General features: G+C 36.9%; 1 protein-coding gene across 1 annotated transcript; it reads right to left on the bottom strand.

Moving 5' to 3' along the window:
* Nucleotides 1–11870: 11870 nt before the first annotated feature.
* Nucleotides 11871–20112, bottom strand: LOC112422473 (uncharacterized). Its single transcript, XM_039831998.1, has 4 exons — nt 16682–20112; nt 15523–16392; nt 12935–15444; nt 11871–12013 (listed from the first exon to the last, which is right to left on the bottom strand). The coding sequence occupies exons 1-4, from the start codon at nt 20110–20112 to the stop codon at nt 11871–11873; spliced, it is 6954 nt and encodes a 2317-aa protein (XP_039687932.1).
* Between the last annotated feature and the right edge of the window lie 5413 nt (nt 20113–25525).

Raw genomic sequence — 25525 nt, 5'->3', positions numbered from 1 at the left:
TAGTGATTACAAACAACTTTAATACAAATATCCACTATCTTAATTCCCGTGATTTTGGCAAAAGGGTCTTATATATAGGGACGGAGGGAGTAATATTTCTGATGGTAGTTGCAGTGTACCAAACCATAATTATATAAATTATGACTCGTGTTTAATGCTTGTCGGTGTTAATTTTCAACTTCTACGTACATTTGGTGTCATATCATTGATGTTTCTTAAAATATCAATCAATATGTGGGGGATGGACAAATAACAATAGAGTGAAGATTGCTGGCAAACGTTTTTGAACATCTTTGATATTTGTTGTTGTCTTATATGTTTCATTTCTAAAGTGTAGAATTTATATTAATTTAATTTAATAAAAGAGTAAGTATGATAAATAATATTTAAAAAAGATTGTTCTTAGCACTACTGATAATAAGAGTATTAATCTTAAAAAATAAATAAATAATAAGTGTATTAATGTTTAACAATTTTTATAATAGTATATTTGTAAAAACATTTAACAAGTTCTCATGATTAATTATTATATTAGCTTTTTTATTCCACATACGAAGAATCGGAGGGAGTGTAATTTATATAGCTAAGTATAACAACTCAGAAATGAATTAGATTGATGGATTTATATGTAATATTCACATGTTAGAGTAATTAAAATGAAAAACTTTTTTTTTTATTGAAAACAACAATTATTTATGAAAAAATGCATATTTAATATTAAATATACAAGTTCCAATACAAACTAACTTTTTAAACTTATGAATATGTGCGAATTTGCACATGTTAGGAGTTAAAACAATACTTGTAATTCACTGGGGGTGGAGGTAGTAAAAAGTATATGAGAAATACTCACAAGAGAAACGCTAAATTGGTCACAAACATAAATAAAAAAGTTTAGACACACACTCATAAATAGACAAAAAAAAAAAAAAAAAAAAAAAAAAAAAAAAAAGATAAATTAATTGCATGAGGTGACTAGATTCTTTTTCATTTATGTGAGTGTGTCCAACACTTATTTATTTGTATTTGTGCGCATCAAAGTCTTGCTCATAATCACTATATCTACTAGTGAAAAGACGGGCACTCACGTGCCCCTCTTTCCACTCTTTTTATTGCGTTAACGTTTGAAAATTATGAACGGTGTTTTTTTTAAGAAATTTTGATTTTGATTAAAACTAATAATATAAATGTTTTTTGGTTTCAAGTTATAACAAACAAAAACTAATATGATTATCTATTTCAATGACATCAACAATATAACAAAAAAAGATAACCTAATTTTTTTTAATGACACCAACAACAATCTTTATTATGGAAAAAGTTGTTTAAGGGTATAATTGGGATAATGAAAAAGTAAGTATAAATAAACTTATCTAGTTTGTTACATTTTTTAAATGATAAAGGAAAAAAACGAAACATATATATCCATATCGTATTTGTTACATTTGTTTTGATATTTAAATATAATCTTATCTATTTGTTACATGTGTTATTTGTATTGAAAATTGAGGGTATTTTTGGAATGAAAAATCCAATCCAAAAGTGCTGAAAGGGATAGTTTTCTTTATATATAGTATTGATAAAATAATATGGAAATGCAGTTTTTTATGAAGGAGATATGAAAATACTTGACAATCTTTGTCGGTTGTGTCGAGGGGAACAACACAAATGTACAACATAAAGCGGCTGATAAAAAAGTAACATGACTTTTTGTTTAGTGCTAGTTTTTTGTGAGTTTGATTTGTGGTTAACGGAGGTAAAAGAGGGTTAATGGGGACGATTAGTGACATGGATTAGTAATCCATGTGTTATTTTATAATAGGCTAACAGTAAGAACAGTTCATAAGAAACCGTGTGTAAGTTTTCTCCTTAAATTAATTTTTTTTACTTATTTGTTACATGTGTTATTTGTATTTTAAAATTAAGGGTATTTTTGAAAAGAAAAGTTCAACCCAAAAGTGCAGAAAGTGATAGTTTTCTTTATATAATATAGATATAGTGTAGATAATAAAATAATATGGACAAAATAATAAAATAATGTGGAAATACTATTTTTTGTGGAAGGGATATGAATATACTTAGCAATCTTTGTCGATTGTATTGAGGGGAACAACACAAATGTGCAAAATAAAAGCGATTGATAAAAAAGTAACATGAGTTAACGTTGACGATTAGTGACATGGATTACTAATCCACGTGTTATTTTATAATTGGCTATTTGTATTTAAAATTAAAGGTATTTTTGAAAAGAAAAGTTCAACCCAAAAGTCTGCTGAAAGGGCTAGTTTTCTTTCTGGGTTTTGTTAACTAGTGTCCCGAGGCACTAGTTAAGGTAACAAAAAAGAAAATATTTGCATTGAAAGCATCATTCTTTATACTTTTTAAACTTTGACTACACAAGTTCCAAGGTACTTATATGGAGAAAACTTAGGTACAATTCCTTATGAGCTTTTCGTATGGTTCTTAACTAAATTCACTATGATTTCCTCAAATCCATAATTTTCTCAAAGTTTGTTATATCCAACAAAATATGTATTTTTAGTTAAGAACCATACGAAAAGCGAATTGTTCCTAAGTTTTCTCCTATATTAAATACTACGAGTCCTAATCTTTTTCTAAAATATTACGAGTCCTAATCTTTTTTTAGATGATTTAAAGTTCAATCTTTAACATTATTTTTTGCTCACGTTTGTTACTAATCTTTTTTTTTTAGAGGATTTCAAGTTCAATCTTTAATTAAGATTATTTTTTGCTTACGTTTGTTACTAATATTTTTTTTTTAGAGGATTTAAAGTCCAATCTTTAACAATATTTTTTGCTCACGTTTGTCACCGTTGTTTTTAGAGGATTTCAAGTCAAATCTTTAACATTATTTTTTACTCAAGTTTGTTACTAATCATTTTTTAGAGGATTTAATGTTCAATCCTTAACATAATTTTTTGCTCAAGTTTGTTACTAATCTTTTTTTAGATGATTTAAAGTCCAATCTTTAACATATTTTTTGCTCAAGTTTGTTACTAACGTTTGTTACATTTGTTTTAATATTTAAATTAAATTTATTCTTATATATTTGTTACATGTGTTATTTGTATTTAAAATTAAAGGTATTTGTGGAAAGAAAAGTCAAACACAAAAGTGCTGAAAGGGATAGTTTTCCTTATATAGAGTATAGATTTGCAAGGAAGGTAAAACTTAATCAATCACCTCCAATATAGCTTAAAAATTGCTCTTCTCCCATCTAAAAGTGCTTCCTCCCATACAAACTAATAAAAATATTCCTAATGTGATTTACGTTAGGCAATCGTTATACCCAACGTGAGTCACGTTGACCTTCAACGTGACTTAATCACGCTTATTACGCGTCAACGTGACTTAACTCATTCATTTTTAATTATTCAAAGTTAAAAAAAAAAAAAAAAGCAAATTTATTCAAAGTAAAATACGCAAAATTAAACTGAATAACTAATAAAAAGTAAAATACGCAAAATTATGAAATAGTAGAAAAAATGGAATTTGAATACTATCCATCAAAATTGTCTTCCTTAAATTGAAATCTATAAAGCGTGTTTTTTGGATAAGCAACGAAATCTGTAAATGTTTTTTTGGAGTAATAAGGGATAGAGGAAGTGATTTAATGCCAGTAAGTTTGGTTCTGTAAATTAGCACTCCATCCGTTTATTTTTAAGTATCTCTTTTGGAGAAAATTTTTGTTTTTATTTAACTGTTATTTTCGAAGTTCAATGCAACATTAAATATTACTTTACTAATATTATCCTTACTTATTTATTATGGAAAGAGAAATGTAAGAAGTTTGTGATTAAATGAATAAGATTATTATAGTAAAAGTATGCATTATTTTATCAACTTTTTACGTACATTCAATTAATGATGTATGTAGTTTTTATTATATGTCACATACATTATTAATTGAATGTATCTAAAAAGTAGATTTTTGTTTAAATTAGTGACCGGATGATATATTGGTTTATGTCAAATATTTAAAGTGACACTTAAAAAGGAGAAGATGGATACCAAACCATAATTATATAAATTATGACTCGTGTTTAATGCCTGTCGGTGTTAATTTTCAACTTTTACGTACATATATGGTGTCAGATTATGGGGCATATCATTGATGTTTCTTGAAATATCAATCAATATGTGGAGGATGGACAGATAATAATAGAGTGAAGAAGAAAAAAACAATAGTGGGAAGATTGCTAACAAACGTTTTTGAACATCTTTGATAAGTATAACAACTCATAAATGAATTAGATGGATGGATTTATGTGCAATATTACACATGTTAGAGCAACTAAATTTACGTTTATTATGCGTCAATGTGACCTAACTCCTGTATATAGGTTGTAGGCCAGCGTGAGTTAAGTCACGCTCTACCTGTATCCAATACCGGAACAATGGTGTATCTTTTTTTCTTTACTTCCTTCATTCATTAACACACTCATTCATTCATTTTCAACTATTCAAAGTTAAAAAAATATGTAAATTCAATCAAAGTTAAATACGCAAAATTAAACCGAATAACTAATGAAAATGTCATCAAAATATGCAGCAACGCGAGTGTAAATATAATACATGAAAATCTCCCAAAATGTCATAAAAATAACTTAAAATAAATGTCATAAAAATAGTATAATAAGACACTACTCATGTGGACTATGGCTCTTAGTACTCCTTCGAGGAACCGGCTCCTCCTACATGATGCTATAATTCGACTGGGTGCCCTTCATAATGTCGGCAAAGAGAGGGTGTGTAAACACATCAGGATGCGACATAGCACTATTCACTCTGCGCCTGATGTTGTCAATGATCTGGAGTGGGTCAGAAAGCTCTCTGACCCACTGCTGCTCAACAATAATCTCCTCGTAAGGAGGGACAGGAGTTGTGCACTCAGCAACGGGGTAGGCTCGCTGAACATAGGGAGAGATACATGGTAGAACCATTTGATGTACTGATGAAGGATTTTTCCATCTCATAAAACTATTTACATGTGAGTATAATAGGATCGTGTCCACAGGGAGTTGCATATTTCATAAACATTTTCACAATATTTGTCACGTTAAGTGTTTGGGTATAAATTGTTTGTTTGTGTAAAACTATTTTCCTAATCGACATAAAAGTAAAATGAGAAGAGATAGGGTTATTCCGCTTGCGGTCAAAGACATCAACCAAGCGTAACAGCTGCAATCTCTCGATCGATTAACGGATTCTAACTTTTTAAATTATATTATCACAATCATTCGACAATATCATTCGTGTCCAAATGATATCGTTATTTCTAAGGGATCGTTTAAACATCGATTTCCCAAACATTTAAACGATCACAAAGTCGATTGGATAGTTTAATCGACGATTTCCCAACCGATTAAATTAACCAAAAGCATTAAGTCCTAGATTAAAAGTGATTATCAAATATTAACATCCATGTCTAGAGTGATAACTTAAGATAGATTGTTATTCTATTTCTAGATTCAAAAGTATGTGTCCATATCATTTTGAATCTCAATAAAACAATAAAAGTAAGAATAACAACAATATTGAATAAATGGCTAGAACCATATATTAAATGATCAAAATATTACATAATAGCTTGTTTGAATACCTCAAAACTACAAGAGTAGATGTAGCTACATATGTCTATGATAGCTTTGCAAAGGATGAAGATTCTATGACAAGATCCATGATGTCTCAACAAATCTTGGCTTGAATCTACTCCTAACTACCTTACTTTGTGTTTCTCTCTCTAGAAAAGTCCTAGTTTCTCTCTAAAAACCAGAAAATGTAAAAGACAATGTAAAAGAATGGTTGGAAGAAGAAGAGAAAACTATTTATATGGGCCACTTCTGCAAGATTTCGCTAATAGCTAACTATTTCGCTATTAGCGAAATGTGTGAAATATGCCTCTGCACCAATGGAGTTGCTCCACGTGTCCCTTATCCACTTGAATTTCCTGAAGTTCGCCTCCAACTTCGCTGATAGCGAAACTCCCTGTGAGTTTTTCGCCAATAGCGACTTTTTCGCTAATGGCGAGTTTCTTGAAGTTCTTCTTCTGACTTCGACCCCAGCTTCGCTGATGGCGAAACTCCCTGTGCCATTTTCGCTAATGGCGAAATTTGCCCAGATTTTGGGTTGAATTTAACTCTCCCCAACTTGGCTTTTTGTTTGTCTTCAAACAAATCATTCAAAAAGGAAACTTACAAGGCTTTTGACAAGATTTTTAGTATGGTGTCAAACAGTTCAACAAGAAAATTTCAAGTGGTGATTCAAATGTGAATGCACGGGCAAGAATGAAGTTCTCTATTAATCCCAGTACAACTATGAATGTGAAACAAGTCCTAAGCACCAAATTTACATCATAAAATTCAAAACAAAAACATGAACGTCTATGTACCACACTTAACACACTTCTTTGCAAGTAGATGAGACAAAGCAATAATCAACAAATGAGGGTAATAAACACACATCCAACAATCAAGCTAGGTTTCCATCCAAATATTATCTCAAAAAGCACAAAGGTGTGGATCAAAAGGTCTTTTTAGGGTTATAACTTGGCCGGGCTACAAAAGAAATGTCATTTGTTGGAAAATTGAAATAAAAAAAAAAACCTATCATAGAGGAATATTCCTTGTATTAACAATTAAAACCAATAACCTTTCCTACTAATCATTCAAAACCTTGGTGATTAACAATCTATACAATAACCTTGACAACTTATTCTATTTTTGATTTTCCTTTCTTTTTCTTTTTCTTTTTCTTCTTTTTCTTTTCTTTTTCAAATTTACAAACTTTCCTACTTCTAAAGTATATACACTTCAATGTTGTCAGGTTATTTCAATAATTCACCATGATACTTGACACAAAATACCTCCCTTTCTCTCCAACTTGAACACAACAAAATTCTAATTGAATGTTCCGCTACTCTAAGGCGAGGGACAAAGTACAATAAGGTTAAAGGTTCAACAAAATAAAAATATCAAAGTCCTAAAGTGCGTCAAACATGAACTGGATTTTTAACAATTTTAGGCAATTTCAATGAGCAATGTGCTCATGAATATTGACAGTTCATGTTTAAGGACTTGATTCATTTTGCTCAGATTTGGGTATCATATACTCGCTCTTCTCACGGGTAGGCTTTATATTTGGTCAAGTGTCTCACACAATTTCAAAAAGTGCCTTGATCCTTTCCATGCTTTCATACAATTCAACACAATTATTGGATTTAACATAACAAAAACGAGTTAAACATTGATTGTCAGTCTCCAGCATATAATATAACAGTTTGAAGCTACCTCACTTTTAGGCTAAGTACTAAGTGGTTCCAGAATAATCATGTTTATGACGAGAATTAGATGAGATACTTTTTGTGCAAAGTACTAGTTCAAATTCTAGTAAAGACCTAGAAAAACAGGAAACAAATACCTTGGCTTTGCGCTTTTTTCACAACTAAATCATTATCACATACCTGTTTGTTTGCTCAATCTTTTGGCTCTTCCGAGCACTTCAAACATTAATGCTCATGAGCAATTTTCTTCTTTGAGAAACAAAAGCAAGAATAGACAAAAAAAATCATCCAAAGCACTATTAGTTAAACCAAACAGAAAGCTAAGTTATTTAACCATAAACTTAAAGTAAAGTGCTGAAAGAAATGTGTCGAGCACTTAAAACAAAAGTGTCCGAAAAGTACAAAATACAAAGGAAATTAACAGAGTTCAAAACTGAAATCTAAAACATAAACAATGAAAGCATAAATGAAACATCACTAAAAACACAGGCATTATCACTGATCCTCCTCTTCGTCCCCCATGTCAAGATCCACATCATCACGTCCAACATCCTCCTCGGTATCCTCTCCATCTGATGCCCCCACATAAGGACCTGGCCTACCCTCAGGCCAATGAACAAAGGTCTGGTACATCTCAGGGGTCATAATCGGGTACTCAGCATTCCCCGGATACACATGAGCATTATAAACAGACTGATGGATGCCCTGATTACTCCTATAAATGGCCTCGTTCTGATCCATGATAAAAGAATTATGGGCCCGAACGTACTGGTTGTGCAAGTGCTGCTCAGACATAATGGACTGCGTAGTAGAGAAGTCAAAGGTACCAGCCGATGTGGTTGCCTCATCATCAGAAACATGGTATTGAGTTGCCCTTTGTTCTCTTTTAACCAGTCTCCGAATAAAGGTGTCATCAATAGGGTACATGATATCTTCATCAGACGATTCAGGTATGTCCACCCCATTGCCTTTAAGCAAACCCATGATTAGTCCAGGATAAGTGAGAGAAGCTTTAGAACTAGTGGCACAATTCAATGCGACACTTTTCATCTCGTTTGAGATGATTCTAGCAACATCCACTTGAGTGCCTTTCATGATGCACCAGATTAACGGAACAACCTTCATTGGAGCGTCAGAAGTATGGCTTTTCGGCCACACATTATGCACTTTGATGATTTTAAAGGATTTTAAAAGACTGTTGTGCTCGTGATTTTCGGATATCAAACCATTAATTGATATGAATCGTTAATCTTTGAACTCTCGATTTTTATTCGTGGGAAGGGAAAAAAATGAGTAAAAACCCTCATCGAGACTTTGGATTCGGGGGTTGGTTATGCAAAGGGAAGGTGCTAGCACCCTAAGCATCTACGGTATTCCGTAGGAACCTCTTACCTAATTTACCTTGTGCTAAATTGATTTGCTTACTTGAAAATTATTACCTAAAAATCTAAGTGAAAGAATGGAGGGAGAAGAAGTATGTTTTTGGTTATTTTTATTTGATTTGGAAGGATAAAAAATCCTATGCCTACATACCCTTAAAGAAAAGGGATCAAAACCAATGTAGTTCACCTAAAGAATTTCTTTGGTGGGTTAGGTTGATTTTAATTTTTGAAAATAGTTTTAAGAAGAGATAAGAGGCCTCAAGGCATGAGATAAAATAAGGTGAGGTTGGTCAAATTTTAATTACAAAGAAGTCAAGTCTATTATGAATATTAATTCAATTAAGCATTTGATTAAGAAAATAAAAAGGAAAACACTTGGGTTACAAACCAAGGTTTATTAAGAAAATATTTTGGGAGTTTTGCATATTTGATTTTTTTTTAGACTAACCTTAAAAACTAACGTAACGGAGCAAAAATAAAATAAGCGGTAAATAAAGCGGCATAGTGTCGGTGCGTGTGTTACTACACTATTACATACCCTCCTAGATACATTCTATGGTCTCAAGAGAAATATAATAAGAAATAAAAAAAAAATGCGCAAAATAAATTACATCAATTTCCTAATTATACACACTAAAAAAAAAAAAATTAATGACAATAAAATGACAAGAAATTAAAATATGCATGAGATGATTCTAAATAAATAAAAAATGGCAATTATAAAATAAAAACAGTAAATAAAAAATTAAAACAAACACAATATTTTTGTAAGTTTTTTAGATAATTTTCTTTTAGCAAAGGGGTGCAGAAAGCAAAAACAGAGGTGCAATTAGTAAAACTGTAGTGAATAAAAAAAAAAGGGCTTTAAGCAGAAACGGGTCGTGGGCGGGTCGGTTAGACCCGCCCGGTTCGAAGTTATATAAATAGGGTGTATGACCCATTTCTTTCACTTTCCCCATTCATTTCTCTCTCCTTCCTTTCTCTGTTCTTACGTCTCTCTCTTCTTTCTTCTTCTTTTCTGTTCTTCTTTGAGTTTTCCGGCGCGGTGGCCGCCGGCCAAGGGTGGCTGCGCCGCCGCACCGGACTTTAAAATTAGCCTTTTTCGTTTTTTTTTTTAGCTCTTTCTCTTCTACTCCTATTCCTACACTCGTTTCTAGCCTTAAATCCTACAAAATCGAACCTTAAACCTCTAGATCTACAGTTTTTAGAACCGACCAAAAGAACAAACAAAAACGGCCATCAAACATCCGGAATCGAAACAAATCTGCATGCTATATAAGTTAGTGAAAGTTTTACCTCTGATTGGATCGGAGAAAGAGTGAATTTAAACGAGAAAACTTTGATCTGCTGCTTGCTATGCCAGAGTCGGAAGACTCTTTCTCTCTTCCGAATATCCCACGAACCTGTTGTGTTGTTTATGAGCCTGAAACAAAAAACAAATCAAAATCGAACGTTGGTGACAGATTCGAATTCGTTGTTGTTAGCGATGAACGATTTTCGAGTTTGAAATTAGATGCTCTTCCTATTATTCATGGTTCCTGGTAATATTTGGATGTTATACGATTTTGTGGTTTGTGAGTTTCTGGTGAATTTGTGGCTTATAGGAAATTTGTGGATAAACATTCATGAATTGTTCATAAGGTGACTGCGGTTGAAAAGTCTCTGCTTTTTCTGCTTGCGGCTAGGGTTTTTTGTTTGCGGCCGTGGAAAGTTTTCTCTCTTTTCTGTATTTTGCAGGTTTGCTTTTATAGCATTAGGGTTGGATTGAATAAGGAAATAACTTGCAGAAGTTACTACCGCGTTCCCAGATTTGGAAACAAAAAATTGACCCTGTGAAATTGGCTGAACACGAGGCGTACGGAGGAGAAATGAAAAAAGAAAAAAAGGACCCTTGTTGGAATTTTTGGACTTATTAACTTTATTGGACAAAAACTGGAAAATAAACATTTATTAACTATTAAAAAAAAAGTAACTAACTTTAAAATTAAAAATAAAAGATGGAAATTAGATAATGAAATAAAACGAGAGGAAAGTGCCTGCAATCGGAGCAAAAAATGAGGTATTTTAAAATACCTCCCTGCCGAAATTTTCACTGAATCATGAGATCGGCTAGAGTCAAACGACACGCGTCCGTGGGATCCTTGGTCAAAATTTAGGGTATGACAGATGCCCCTATTTAAGTTTCTCCGTCACAGGGATTTACAAATATCAACTTTAGAATCCATGGGTGGGAGAGACTTAAATATTAAGTACGCTAATTTTGACCAATTGAAATGCTAAGAATGCCATGCTCATGACTGTAATAATATGAATACTTACGATGCACTTACGAATGCAAGGATAGTGAACACCTACTGACTGGGGGACATACAGATAAATATTATTGGGGAGGAAAACCATTTACCATTATGCGGAGAGAAAAATTGTCTATTACCCTTACTAAGGTAAAGACCGACATACGGAAGAAAATACTGTCGATTACCTCAACACGGGTAACGACCAACTTACAAAAAGGAAATACCGTCAGTTACCTCAACACGGGTAACGACCGAAATACGAAAAATAAATACCGTCAGTTACCTCAACTCAGATAACGACCAACTTATGAAAAGGAAATACCGTCAGTTACCTCAACACGGGTAACGACCGAAATACGAAAAATGAATACCGTCAGTTACCTCAACTCGGATAACGACCAACTTATGAAAAGGAAATACCGTCAGTTACCCCAACTCGGGTAACGACCAACATACGATAAGAAAAGGAAATACCGTCAGTTACCTCAATTCGGATAACGACCAACTTACGAAAAGGAAAGGAAATACCGTCAGTTACCTCAACACGGGTTACGACCAACATACGAAAAATAAATACCGTCAGTTACCTCAACTCGGATAACGACCAACTTATGAAAAGGAAATACCGTCAGTTACCTCAACTCGGGTAACGACCAACATAATAAAAGTCAACTGCTACCAGTACGAGGATAGCTTACAAAAGTTACTGGGGAGCTAAACTGAATTGACACAAAGATTGCTCGGAGGGACCTGCCACTTGAAATAAGCTTTAACTGGTGACAACCTTGAATTAAACACATTGGGGAAGATACTTTTTACGGGACACACTGAAATAAGACACCTGGTAATAATGCAACCATACATGAATGATATTTGTATGCGTGCTATCTATGCATGAATGAATGAATATGTATGAGACACATATGACAATACAATGGCAAGATTTTTGAGGGGTGATTGGGCAGGTCCAGAACGGAAATGGCCCGGTACCATAGTACAAACAACCCGGTAATCTTCATCAGGGCACAACCCTTTAAGCAAAACACTGATGGGGCAATGAACCAATAGTCAGACCACTAGCCGAAGTCGCCATTTCTGGATTGAACTGGAGTACTTTCACAAGCTCATGCTTCAAATAGTCATTGCTTTTCCTTTGGTATACTTTGAAATCCCTAACTTTTGCCTGGACTGCCCTTTCGGGTTTTCAATCCACCGGGATGCTCTTTTTTGCCTAAGCCGCCCTTTCGGGTTTTCAACTTAGCGAGTTCATTTTTTTCTTTTTTTTCTTTTATATTTTTTTAGCAATGACCATACCCGTGCTTTTGAATCGAACATTGACACATGTTTCTACGATACGTGAATTAAAGATAAAATGTTTGTCAATTTTGCTTTTTCCAAAAGAAAACATAAAGATTTTTTTTTTTTTTTAAAAGGAATTTTCAAAGTTTTTACCTCAAGTATTAACAGTAAAAATGGAAGAGTACTTGCACATAGAATAAATAGGAACTTCAAATAAAAGGCACGGGCTCAAATTGATTTAAAATAAATGGTAACCAACCAAAGGTATGGCACCACAGATCACAAAGTTTGGAACATGGTAATTAATATGGGGAAGGTACATTGAACACAATAACCATCATACTTCCTACCAACTTTGGATTCCACTATTTCGATTGCTTCAATATCGAAGATCTTTTGACGGCTTAGGTGCCCCAAGTGAATGATGCTTCATCTGATGCAGTTACTTGTCATAATCCTTAAATTTTGCATAGATCGCCCTTGCGGGTTTTCAATCTATCAGGATATATATTTTTTTTTTTTTTTTTTTGTCTCTAATTTTTGCCTGGACCGCCCTTTCGGGTTTTCAGTCCACCGAGACGCTCATTTTTGGTTTAGGCCGCCCTTTCGGGTTTTCAACCTACCGAGCTGTTCTTTTATAAACATTTAGACAAAGTATTTCTTGACTGCATCAGAATTCACAGGACGAGGTAAATCCTCTCCATCCATGGTTGTAAGAATTAAAGCACCACCAGAGAAAGCTCTCTTCACTACATAGGGACCTTCATAATTAGGTGTCCACTTGCCCCTAGGGTCTGGTTGAAAAGACTTGATACTCTTGACTACTAGGTCTCCTTCTTTAAATTCACGGGGACGAACCTTCTTATCAAATGCTTGTTTCATCCTTGTCTGATATAGTTGTCCGTGACACAAAGCAGCCATGCGCTTCTCCTCAATCAAATTCAACTGATCGTACCTATTCTGACACCATTCAGCCTCTGACAACTCAGCTTCCATCAAGACTCTCAAAGACGGGATTTCAACTTCTACAGGAAGTATCGCTTCCGTACCATACACCAAGGAAAAAGGGGTTGCCCCTGTTGAAGTACGCACTGAAGTACGGTAACCATACAAAGCATAGGGTAACATCTCATGCCAGTCCTTATAGGTGACCACCATCTTCTGCACAATTTTCTTGATATTCTTGTTTGCAGCTTCGACTGCACCATTCATCTGGGGTCTATAAGGAGAAGAGTTATGATGCTCAATCTTGAAAACATCACATAATTCCTTCATCATCTTATTGTTCAAATTCGTACCATTATCCGTGATAATCTTGTTAGGGACACCATAGCGACATATGATATTGTTCTTGATAAACCGGACCACCACCTGCTTGGTCACATTGGCATAAGAAGCCGCTTCAACCCACTTGGTGAAGTAGTCAATGGCCACTAGTATGAAACGATGTCCATTGGAAGCTTTTGGTTCGATCCGACCAATCATATCAATGCCCCACATAGAGAACGGCCACGGAGACGAGATAACGTTGAGCATAGACGGTGGTACATGAATCTTATCTGCATAAATCTGGCACTTGTGACATTTCTTGGCATAGTGATGGCAATCAGCATGCATTGTTATCCAGTAGTAGCCTGCCCTCAATGCTTTCTTAGCCATTGAATATCCACTAGAATGGGTCCCAAATGAGCCTTCATGTATCTCATGCATTAATAAATCTGCTTCTCGTCGGTCCACACATCGGAGCAAAACTGAATCAAAGTTCCTTTTGTACAAAACATCTCCACTTAGAAAGAAGTTACCAGACAATCTTCTTAAAGTTCTCTTATCTTTACGGGATGCCCCAGGAGGGTACTCTTGAGTTTGAAGAAACACCTTAATATCATGAAACCACGGCTTATCATCGAAAACTGCTTCGGCTGCAAACACATAAGCAGGCCTATCAAGGAATTTGACACTGATCAGCGGCACATCATTGCCATGATTCACTTTGATCATTGAAGATAAAGTAGCTAGGGCATCTGCCATTTGATTCTCATCCCGAGGAATGTGGTGCAGTTCCACCTTGTTGAAGAAAGTCAACAAACGTCTTGCATAGTCTCTGTAAGGTACCAAACCATCATGGTGAGTTTCCCATTTTCCTTTGATCTGGTTAATCACAAGAGCTGAATCTCCATATATGTCAATATTTTTGATCCTCAAGTCAATGGCTTCTTCAATACCCATGATGCAAGCTTCATATTCTGCAATGTTGTTGGTGCAATCAAACCGGAGTCTTGCAGTGAAAGGAATGTGAGTACCCTTTGGAGTAAGGATAACCGCCCCTATTCCATTACCATAGACATTAACGGCCCCATCAAATATCAAACCCCACTTAGAGTCTGGATCAGGACCTTCACCGAACAATGGTTCGTCACAATCTTTCATCTTCAAATACATGATCTCTTCATCTGGAAAATCAAACTTGATAGGCTGATAATCTTCAATTGGTTGATGAGCTAAATGGTCAGCAAGAATACTACCTTTGATGGCTTTCTGAGTGCGGTAGACAATGTCATACTCGGACAATAACATCTGCCAACGAGCAATTCTTCCTGTTAAAGCCGGCTTCTCAAAAATGTACTTGATCGGATCCATTTTGGATATCAACCAAGTAGTGTGATTAACCATATAGTGACGAAGACGCTTAGCAGCCCATGCCAAAGCGCAACAGGTTTTCTCAAGCATAGAATATCGGGACTCACAATCAGTAAACTTCTTACTCAAGTAGTAAATGGCGTGCTCTTTCTTTCCAGTCTCGTCTTGTTGACCCAACACACAGCCCATAGAATCTTCTAACACAGTCAAATACATGATCAAAGGCCTCCCTTCGACCGGAGGGACAAGAATCGGGGGTCCTAACAAATACCCTTTGATGCTGTCAAAAGCTTTCTGGCAATCTTCCGTCCAAACAATCCCTTGATCTTTACGGAGTAACTTGAATATCGGCCCACATGTGGCAGTCATATGAGAGATGAATCTGGAGATGTAGTTCAGTCTTCCTAGAAAACCTCTAACTTGTTTCTCTGTCTTTGGAGCAGGCATTTCCCTGATAGCTTTGACTTTGTCGGGATCCACTTCAATACCCTTCTGGCTGACAATAAAACCCAAGAGCTTGCCGGATCTAACACCGAAGGTACACTTATTAGGATTCAAACGGAGTTTGTACTTTCTCAACCGTTGGAACATCTTCAACAAATACTCAACATGTTCTTCTTCAGTACCTGATTTGACAATCATGTCATCCACATACACTTCAATCTCTTTATGTATCATATCGTGGAATATTTTAGTCATGCCTCTCTGGTAAGTGGCACCAGCATTTATCAACCCAAACGGCATTACTAAGTAGCAGAACGCGCCCCAAGGCGTGATGAACGACGTCTTTTCTCTATCTTCTGGAGCCATCTTGATCTGGTTATACCCGGAGAATCCATCCATGAAGGAGAATACCTTGCATCTAGCAGTACTATCAACCAATACATCAATGTGAGGTAAAGGGAAATCATCCTTCGGACTAGCTTTGTTCAAATCCCGATAGTCAACACACATTCTGACCTTACCATCTTTCTTTGGAACGGGCACTATGTTGGCCAACCATTGAGGATATTCAGAGGTAATCAAGAAACCTGCATCAATTTGCTTTCGCACTTCCTCTTTGATCTTGAGAGCCATATCTGGATGAGATCTTCTTAACTTCTGCTTGACTGGAGGACACTCGGGCTTTAAAGGCAAACGGTGTTCCACAACATCATGGTCTAACCCCGGCATGTCTTTGTAGGACCATGCAAATATATCATCATACTCTCTGAGAAGCTCAATTATCTTTTTCTTGACAGACGCCTCCAACGACGCTCCAATCTTAATTTCTTTTTTATCATCCTCAGTGCCCAGGTTGATTAACTCTATTTCTTCCTTGTGAGGCTGAAAGGCTTTTCTTTCTTGCTCTAACATCCATCGGAGCTCATCGGGAATCTCTTCATCCTCTTCTACCCAAGCTTCGTAAACTGGGAACTCAAAGTTGGAAGGCAGCATAGGGTCACTATGTTCAACGGGCTCATGTATGTTCAGTCTGCATATGATTCATGATTGATTTTTTAGCAAAAGAGTGAATGCAGACCTTTGAAATTGATATTTTTTTTTTTTTAAAAGAAAAAGAGAACAAGTTTTTTGGTTTTTTGTATTACCATTTTTCCAGAAAAAGCACTAAAATAAAATAACGGCCGTGACAGAAACGACAATTTTCATTAATACTGAAAATAAACTCAAAGCAAAAACAAACCCTACAAGATTTCACTTTCGTCTGGGGTAGGACGAAAGGAGTTTTCTTAAAAAAGCAACAAAAAAGACAAACACATTACTTAGAAAGAGGTATCGCAGAAGGGATGTCAACAGCAATCCAATTGCAGCAGTTTCCACCCGGAGTCACAAAGTCAGGTGCCACCTCTTCTGATTGATCTTCCAAGATTGCATTAGTTTCAGGTGGCGCATTAATGAATCCAGCACTGTGAAAAGTACCTCTAGTTGGGTCGAACATCACTTGATTATTGCCGGAGAAACCCAGACCTTCCTTGCGCTTGTTCTCAGGCAACTGTACTAACTTCCCCCAACCTTCTGCTTTTCCTTCTTGAATTACTCTCTGAGCATCCTTTAGAGAGGCCATGCATGTTTCACCTCTTGTAGTACCGCTTTCGACCGAAAGCCCTTGGAATGACGTTCCATCCGGACTTTCACCACCAATGAAGGAAAAAGACGACAAATGGCTAACCAAAAAAGCTGATTCCCCACTTACTGTAACAAGTTTTCCACGACTCACAAACTTTAACTTTTGATGAAGGGTGGATGTTACTGCCCCGGCTTCATGAATCCATGGTCTACCAAGTAAACAGCTGTAGGAAGCTTGAATATCCATTATCTGGAATGTAACTTTAAACTCTTGGGGCCCAACAGTGATAGGTAAATCTACTTCTCCCCATACCGTCTTCCTGGATCCATCAAATGCCCTTACTGATACACAACTAGGCCTAATGAATCCATCTGAATATGTCAATTTATCAAAGGTCGTCTTTGCCATCACATTGAGGGAAGAACCGGTATCTATCAAGACATTGGACAAAGAATCCGTTTTGCACATAACAGAGATATGCAAGGCCATATTATGGTTCTTCCCCTCCACTGGGAGGTCTTCATCACTGAAACTCAGATTGTTGCATGCCGTCACATTTCCAACAATGCTCCCAAATTGACCCAAAGTCACGTCATGGTCTACGTAGGCTTGATTCAACACTTTCATCAATGCATCCCTATGAGCATCAGAGCTTGTCAATAGTGACATGATAGAAATCTTTGATGGAGTCTGCAATAACTGATCCACTATCTTATAATCACTTTTCTTGATCAGCTTCAAAATCTCATCATTATCAGTTTCACCAGGTTGAACCATACTCTTACCCTTGCTAGGATCTGGTATTGGCACTGACTCTATCACCGGAGCTTTCTTCTTTGCTTGCACAACTGCCGGAAGGATGCGTCCACTTCTCAGAATTTGACTATTCTCTGCAATGTTACTCACGGAAGTTGAGGGACTCCAGGATATTTCTTTACCATTCTCTATGCTTATAGGTTCATAATTATACGGCATGGCGTTTTGAGAGAAAAACGGCTTGGGTCTCGGCACACAAATTACCAGAGGAGCGACAGCTGGCTTGGAACTGTCCTTGAACACCGGAGTAACACCATCAATTGGTTTCGCACTATCCTTGAACACAGGGATTACAACACAGACACTCTTCTCTTCCCTTGTGACAACCAGCTCTTCCCGATCCATTAGCCCTTGCACATCATCTTGAACCTGCGCGCAACCGCGGGGATCCACAGAACATACCTCACAACTATTATGATTATGGCTAAACATAGCTGCCTCACACATCTTCACATGTAATGGAACCAACGGAGTTTTGATATCCTGAGAGCGAGTGACAAGACCCCTTTCTTGATAATCTTCAACCATGTTAACAGTAGGCCCATGGGGTGGCAAAGGATGGTCTGGAGCAGCAGGGTTCGTGTCAGTGAAGGATAAATCTTTGTTGTGAATCAACTTTTGAACTGCCTCTTTAAGGGGGTAACAGTGTTCAATGTCGTGTCCTGGTGCCCCTTGATGGAAGGCACAATTTCGATCAGCACGGAACCAAGGGGGTAAAGGGTTCTGCACACGAGGAGGTGGTAGGGTCTGAACAAGACCTCGGGCAAGCAAGGAAGGTAACAAGGCTTCATATGTCATGGGGATAGGGGGAAATTGGTTTCTTTGAGGGCGAGTATGTTGTTGTTGAGCTCGAGGGCGAGGCTGTTGTTGTTGAGGTGGTGGGGGATAGTATGGTTGTTGATAAAACGGTTGGGGTTGATAAGGTTGTGGTTGATATAGTGGTGGATAATATGGATGGGGTGCTTGAGGCCTTTGTAGTTGATAGTTTGGATTTTGTGGAGTTAGGGTAGGTGGTGGAATGTTAGCAACATAGGGGTAGCTAGGGTATATAGGCTGGGATCCGCCATGGGCCACCATACCAACCTCTTGAGCATTCTTCTTTGAGGACCCATTTCCGAACTTCCTATTACCATTAGATGAACCACCTGAAGAAGCACCATCTTTACTCACACGTCCCTTACGGACCCAATCTTCAATGCGCACACCCATATCTACCATATCAGTAAACTTTTGTGAAGCACAACCAAGCATCTTCTCTGAGTAGAAAGGGCTCAGAGTCTCATAGAATAGATCGGACACTTCTCTTTCATCCAGAGGCGGACGGATTTGAGCAGACTTTTGAATGAAGCGTTGAGCGTATTCCTTGAAAGATTCCTTATCACCCTGAGTCATAGATTGCAGTTCTTTCCGGTTAGGTGCCAGATAAGAGTTATACTTGTACTGTTGGATGAAAGCATTGGCCAATTCCTCAAAGGTTGTGATGCCCTTCAAATTCATATACCATGTGTGTGCGGGACCAGTCAAACTGTCCTGGAAACAGTGAATAAGCAGAGGCTCATTATTCTTGTGAGCTACCATCTTCCTGACATATGTGACTAAGTGCATCTCAGGGCAAGTATCCCCTGTGTACTTTTCAAAGATCGGCATTTTAAACTTATGAGGTATCACCACATCTGGAACCAAGCAGAGGTCATTCACATTCTGACTGAACATTTCTTTACCACGGATAGTCTTTAACTCTTTGTGCACCGCCTCAAACCTTTTTTCCAAGTTTCCTACCCTATCATCACCAGCCACACTATTAGAGTGATAAACCTGTTCTTCTTCTTGATGAGCAGCATGAACGAGGGGTCCAGCATAGGTCATAGTGGCCTGAGGAAAAGGTTGGCCGGACTGATAAAACGGTGTTTGTTGATGTCCAAAAGGGAACTGCATTTCTGGTGCATTATGACGAACACCTTCATTATTTGCGAGTGGCATGCCCCACGGATAGCCTGGCGGCATATGATACTGAGGAGGAATAGAAGAACCAAGAGAGCCAGTAGGACGAAACCCTGAACTATACATATTTGTCATATCACCAGAGGAAAACTGATTCACCAAGGGCTGTGTAGTACTAATAGTTGCAGTAGAACCCGCAGGCTGAGAGACTTCAACATCTCCCTGAACAGTCTGAACAATTTTTGCTTGAGAGGCTTGTGCCTGTGCGGCCATCATGTCCATCATCATTGCAGTTATCTTTTCCATACCTTCTTTGAGGCTACTAACCTCCTCCCTAAGATCATTGTTCGTTTGTTCAGCAGCTGCCATTTTCTTCTTGATGTATGCTCGGGTATGATGAACACGGGTAGGTTTGTACTGAATACGCCGGGCCACCTTTGCTTTTTTCCTGAGGCAGAAATGAGGAAAGTATGAGACTTGGCTTTGACACTTTTTATGAATGCAATATGATGCATGATATGCTATATGCCAGAATATGCAATTTTTATATATATATTTTTTTATCGAAGGACCTATAGAAGCAATTTTGTAAACATATCAACCTAAACAATTCACTAAAAAACAAAGTTGATCACAAGATAATTCCCTTTCTAACAACAAAGCCAAGAGATAGACTTTAAAGTAAAACACAAATAATTCCCTTTTAACAAACTGAGTCAAGGGATAGACTCCAAAATACATAAAGAAAAACTAAGAAAAAGACATGAAAAACAAACTGAGACTCTCAAGCTCCTGAAGCGGACTAATCCTCAAAATCAGAATGTGGACCATCAAAGAGATCCATACGCTTCTTCTTTCGCCCGGGAATTCGATCAAGGGCGGCATCCTTCTCCTTGATTCTTTCATTCAGCTTGGCGATTATCACATCTTTCTGTCGGCTATCATAGGCTTCTTGCTCCAGCAAGCCCATTACAGTCTCATAATCCTTATCCTTCTTCTGACACTCCCTTTTCCACATATGTATCTCACGTTCCGCTTCGGCTAAACGCTCTTGGTACTCTTCCTTGGTTTGTGGGAGTAGAGGTAAAGGTATTTCTGGAACGGTCGAAGATAAGAATCTTGGCAAGGTATAAGGCATACCAAAAGCTGTAGCTCTATCAATCACCCACTGTGTATACGATTCATGTGCAAAGCTCTGTTTTCTTCCCAATTGGATTCCATCAAACTTACGAATAGAGTGCCAAGCTTGCACAAACCGCATCCTCAAATTTGTATGATCATTTTTGTTAAGATAAAACTCATTGGACAGAGAAAGACTGTCAGGTCTCCCCTTCATAGGGTATCCGTACTGACGCATAGCAAGAGTAGGGTTGTAAGTAATTCCTCCACACGTACCGATAAGGGGCACATTTTCAAACTCTCCACAACTGCCAATAATTCCTGCGGTGTTAGTACCCGCATGGACCCACACAATGTCAGCTGGAGTGAGAGGCATGATCCTCTCAGACCAAGAAGCTTTCCCGGAGTTCTCTTTGGAGAAGACAGACTTAGTTAAATGTGAAGCATACCATCTGTATAGCAGGGGTGCACAACAAACAATCAGTCCACCCTCTCGGATATTTCTGTGGTGAATAGAATGGTAAGTGTTTGCAAGTAAAGTGGGAACTGGGTTCTTGGCTAGAAAAATCTTAATTGCGTTGAGGTCGACAAAGTTGTCCATGTTGGGAAACAAGAAAAGGCCGTATATGAGTAAGGTGAAAATAGATTCAAAGGCATTGGTCTTTTTGGCTTTCACAAAGTCGGAGGCTTTTTGGTAGAGGAACTTGGCGGTTAAGCCTTGGAGGTTGTTTTTAATGGTGAAGTGAGGATGAACCAAGTCAGAAGGTTTGAGGTGAAGGGCTTCTGCAATAGTTGCATTTTTGGGGCTGGGTTCAAGGCCGTTGAAAGGTTCTCCCTCGGATACTGGTAAGCCAACCCAAAAGGAATATTCTTCAAGAGTGGGGACCAACTGGTAGTCGGGAAACGTGAAGCAGTGACAAATTGGGTCGTAAAACTGCACCAAAGTCTCTAAAATTCCATCTTCGACCTTCACTTTGAGGAGGTCAAGTAATCTCCCATGACGTTCTCGAAAATCTCTTGGATTAGTCACATGAGATGCTAACTCCCTTAGCCTTGTCAAATCCGGTTTCTTGAAAGTGTACTTCTTAATACTCCTCGTCTTAGAATCCATCTACAATATTTACAAAAAATGCTTGTCTAAGTCCTTCGACAATTTAATGGATGAAAAAAATACATTTATGAATGAATGCATGGATGCATGCTTATGCTGAAGTACATAGAATACATAATGAGGTTAAGTCCACAATGTTGGAGTCAAAAGGTGACAACGCCATTTGGTAAGGACTATGGTTTCAAATTGTACCTGTATCACGGGTTCTACCAAGTTCCCAAATTACAACTTCCCTTATGAACATATCGGTGTATAGGACCGCTCCTAGTCCAATAACATCCATAAGTAAGTCTAGTTTGAGTGTAGTATCGCGTGTCGACCAAAGTCAAGACTGCTCTTGGTTTAGCCACCGCACTACGTCCTAAAAAAAAAGCCAAGATGGGTTAAGGGTGATCTAAAGGTCCTCAACGTTTAGCGGACTTCAAAAATAATAACGCCAATCACGACTGCTCATGACGACATATTATTACTTTTGAAAGACCTATGTTGAGTGGAGTTACATCACGTGTACACATATCGCAGGACCGCTCCTGGTATGGCACTATGATCGTACTCCGTCCTATCTTATGCTTCACTCAAGCCCGGGTGTAGGACTTATCTCACCACTCACGTAACAAGGTATGCAAGCAAATATGCACAAAGCATAAACAAATAGTACAACACAAAATAAAATAAAAATAAGGTGGGTTTAACCCGCGTAGAATTTAAGTCCCCAGTGAAGTCGCCATTTCTGTGCTCGTGATTTTCGGATATCAAACCATTAATTGATATGAATCGTTAATCTTTGAACTCTCGATTTTTATTCGTGGGAAGGGAAAAAAATGAGTAAAAACCCTCATCGAGACTTTGGATTCGGGGGTTGGTTATGCAAAGGGAAGGTGCTAGCACCCTAAGCATCTACGGTATTCCGTAGGAACCTCTTACCTAATTTACCTTGTGCTAAATTGATTTGCTTACTTGAAAATTATTACCTAAAAATCTAAGTGAAAGAATGGAGGGAGAAGAAGTATGTTTTTGGTTATTTTTATTTGATTTGGAAGGATAAAAAATCCTATGCCTACATACCCTTAAAGAAAAGGGATCAAAACCAATGTAGTTCACCTAAAGAATTTCTTTGGTGGGTTAGGTTGATTTTAATTTTTGAAAATAGTTTTAAGAAGAGATAAGAGGCCTCAAGGCATGAGATAAAATAAGGTGAGGTTGGTCAAATTTTAATTACAAAGAAGTCAAGTCTATTATGAATATTAATTCAATTAAGCATTTGATTAAGAAAATAAAAAGGAAAACACTTGGGTTACAAACCAAGGTTTATTAAGAAAATATTTTGGGAGTTTTGCATATTTGATTTTTTTTTAGACTAACCTTAAAAACTAACGTAACGGAGCAAAAATAAAATAAGCGGTAAATAAAGCGGCATAGTGTCGGTGCGTGTGTTACTACACTATTACATACCCTCCTAGATACATTCTATGGTCTCAAGAGAAATATAATAAGAAATAAAAAAAAAATGCGCAAAATAAATTACATCAATTTCCTAATTATACACACTAAAAAAAAAAAAAATTAATGACAATAAAATGACAAGAAATTAAAATATGCATGAGATGATTCTAAATAAATAAAAAATGGCAATTATAAAATAAAAACAGTAAATAAAAAATTAAAACAAACACAATATTTTTGTAAGTTTTTTAGATAATTTTCTTTTAGCAAAGGGGTGCAGAAAGCAAAAACAGAGGTGCAATTAGTAAAACTGTAGTGAATAAAAAAAAAAGGGCTTTAAGCAGAAACGGGTCGTGGGCGGGTCGGTTAGACCCGCCCGGTTCGAAGTTATATAAATAGGGTGTATGACCCATTTCTTTCACTTTCCCCATTCATTTCTCTCTCCTTCCTTTCTCTGTTCTTACGTCTCTCTCTTCTTTCTTCTTCTTTTCTGTTCTTCTTTGAGTTTTCCGGCGCGGTGGCCGCCGGCCAAGGGTGGCTGCGCCGCCGCACCGGACTTTAAAATTAGCCTTTTTCGTTTTTTTTTTTAGCTCTTTCTCTTCTACTCCTATTCCTACACTCGTTTCTAGCCTTAAATCCTACAAAATCGAACCTTAAACCTCTAGATCTACAGTTTTTAGAACCGACCAAAAGAACAAACAAAAACGGCCATCAAACATCCGGAATCGAAACAAATCTGCATGCTATATAAGTTAGTGAAAGTTTTACCTCTGATTGGATCGGAGAAAGAGTGAATTTAAACGAGAAAACTTTGATCTGCTGCTTGCTATGCCAGAGTCGGAAGACTCTTTCTCTCTTCCGAATATCCCACGAACCTGTTGTGTTGTTTATGAGCCTGAAACAAAAAACAAATCAAAATCGAACGTTGGTGACAGATTCGAATTCGTTGTTGTTAGCGATGAACGATTTTCGAGTTTGAAATTAGATGCTCTTCCTATTATTCATGGTTCCTGGTAATATTTGGATGTTATACGATTTTGTGGTTTGTGAGTTTCTGGTGAATTTGTGGCTTATAGGAAATTTGTGGATAAACATTCATGAATTGTTCATAAGGTGACTGCGGTTGAAAAGTCTCTGCTTTTTCTGCTTGCGGCTAGGGTTTTTTGTTTGCGGCCGTGGAAAGTTTTCTCTCTTTTCTGTATTTTGCAGGTTTGCTTTTATAGCATTAGGGTTGGATTGAATAAGGAAATAACTTGCAGAAGTTACTACCGCGTTCCCAGATTTGGAAACAAAAAATTGACCCTGTGAAATTGGCTGAACACGAGGCGTACGGAGGAGAAATGAAAAAAGAAAAAAAGGACCCTTGTTGGAATTTTTGGACTTATTAACTTTATTGGACAAAAACTGGAAAATAAACATTTATTAACTATTAAAAAAAAAGTAACTAACTTTAAAATTAAAAATAAAAGATGGAAATTAGATAATGAAATAAAACGAGAGGAAAGTGCCTGCAATCGGAGCAAAAAATGAGGTATTTTAAAATACCTCCCTGCCGAAATTTTCACTGAATCATGAGATCGGCTAGAGTCAAACGACACGCGTCCGTGGGATCCTTGGTCAAAATTTAGGGTATGACAACTGTTAAGATTTTATGAATTTTAAGAAATAATTGAAAAAAAAATATATCTCAATAAAGGAGGGAGAGGGAGAGGGAGAGGGGGGAGAGAGAGAGTTTTCATGTTAAAATTTCACTAGAAAATCCCACAAAATCCATCAAAATCTGATTTATTAAACAATCCATCGAAATTTGAATGATTTTAAATACCACTAGATTTTTTTTAAGTGATCAAGAGTCTTGATGGAATACCACAAGTTTTTTTTTTAAATGACAAAGAATCTTGATTGAATAACACAAGACTTTTTTTAAATTGGAAAGAACGATTGAATACCACAATACTTTTTCATGATAAAAAAAGTCTTTTAAAATCCCTTAGAATCATGATCCAATACACCCCATAAGAAGCAAACATGTACCTAACATATTCCAACTGCAACAGGGAATCCATCTGGTAATGACTAAGGGTGCAGGGGTACTAAGGTGAATGTTAT

Source organism: Medicago truncatula, chromosome 3 (assembly GCF_003473485.1).
Source record: "Medicago truncatula cultivar Jemalong A17 chromosome 3, MtrunA17r5.0-ANR, whole genome shotgun sequence".
Lineage (NCBI taxonomy): Eukaryota > Viridiplantae > Streptophyta > Magnoliopsida > Fabales > Fabaceae > Medicago > Medicago truncatula.
The sequence above is the reverse complement of the archived record's forward strand: the minus strand, read 5'-3'. Positions and strand labels throughout refer to the sequence as shown.

Excerpts from the sequence above, each read along its gene's own strand:
- LOC112422473 (XM_039831998.1), bottom strand. The coding sequence starts at position 20,112 with ATGGCAGCTGCTGAACAAACGAACAATGATCTTAGGGAGGAGGTTAGT. Across the intron at positions 15,445-15,522 it reads ACTGAAGAAGAACATGTTGA|ATCCGGCAAGCTCTTGGGTT; the intron begins GTATTTGTTGAA and ends CTTCGGTGTTAG. Across the intron at positions 12,014-12,934 it reads TGATGCAGTCAAGAAATACT|GGTTGTGCCCTGATGAAGAT; the intron begins TTGTCTAAATGT and ends TTTTGCTTAAAG.